General features: G+C 29.6%; 1 protein-coding gene across 1 annotated transcript; it reads left to right on the top strand.

Annotated features, from left to right (window-relative positions):
- The first annotated feature begins 245 nt into the window (after positions 1–245).
- LOC109590823 (cytoplasmic dynein 1 heavy chain 1-like) lies at positions 246–811 on the top strand. The gene is made up of 3 exons (XM_020006697.1): positions 246–502; positions 568–643; positions 727–811. The coding sequence occupies exons 1-3, from the start codon at positions 378–380 to the stop codon at positions 778–780; spliced, it is 255 nt and encodes an 84-aa protein (XP_019862256.1). The 5' UTR covers positions 246–377; the 3' UTR covers positions 781–811.
- The last annotated feature ends 323 nt before the right edge of the window (positions 812–1,134 follow it).

The raw sequence follows: 1,134 nt of genomic DNA, 5'->3' as shown, positions 1-1,134 counted from the left end.
TCAAATTTGGATTTTATACAAATTTTTTAAGTTGCTCCAAAATCAGGTCAAAGTCCCTGTACTATAGTACAGGGGCATTAGCTAAATTTTGCCAAAAATTTCAAGTAGAGAATTCTCAATTTTTATAACATTTTCTGATACATATACATGTTTTTATATTGTGTAGGAAGTTAGAGCTGATTCCGATTGAATTGAGATTTTTATGAATTTTTAAAGCCAAACTCCCAATTGGATCTAAAATGCTAATTTAATGCACACAATTAAAAGTGAACTTGAGGCATTTTTATTCATGTTATTTCTTTGTAATAAATGTGTACCTTATTGTATTGATAATATTGTATCCTCTTCTCTCTCTCCTATAGTTGAGTTATGCTGATATGTTGAAGAGAGTTGATCCGTTACGTAAAGAATTGAAAGATTTGGAAACCAAAGCTGAGGACACTCGTCAAAAAGGAGAAGAAATAACAAAAATAATAGCAGAACTTGAAGCCTCTATAGCAAAGTAAAGAACAAAACAAAATACATTAAAAGTGAAACTTATATTTTTAATTTTATTTCTTTACTTAGATATAAAGAAGAATATGCAATGGTTATATCTGATGCTAGTGTTATTAAGAATGATTTATCAACTGTTGAGAAAAAGGTAAAGTATTTTAATAATTAAAGATACATTAATTATCTTTTATTAATAATTATGTATAATTTAATTCATTAATTATTCATTAGGTGAGTTCCTCCTTCGTTTGCGTCACCTTGAGAAGAGTCTCCTCACTGCATTGAACGAGGTCAAGGGTCGTATCTTAGACAACAACAGGTACCCCCAATTCTAATAATACATGTACTTAGTAACGCTACCACATTACTAATAGTACAGGGTGTTGGCCAAATTTTGCCAAAATTGAAAAGGAGAGAAATCTTAGTTTTAATAATATTTTCTGATACATGTACATGTACTTATGTTTTGTAGCAAGTTTGAGCTGATTCTGATCAAAATTGGATTTTTATGAATTTTGAAGTTACTCAAAAATTTCTGTAAAACATGATTATTGACAAATGTAATGAGATGCGAATGATATTCACGAGCATAATACTCAATGCAACATCATGGGAGCCTCTCTAAGTCACTAGAACAAT

This window comes from Amphimedon queenslandica, unplaced genomic scaffold (assembly GCF_000090795.2).
Source record: "Amphimedon queenslandica unplaced genomic scaffold, v1.1 AMPQUscaffold_9416_Cont18555, whole genome shotgun sequence".
In the NCBI taxonomy this organism is placed as follows: Eukaryota; Metazoa; Porifera; class Demospongiae; order Haplosclerida; family Niphatidae; genus Amphimedon; species Amphimedon queenslandica.
This window is presented reverse-complemented; position numbering and strand designations above follow the sequence as displayed.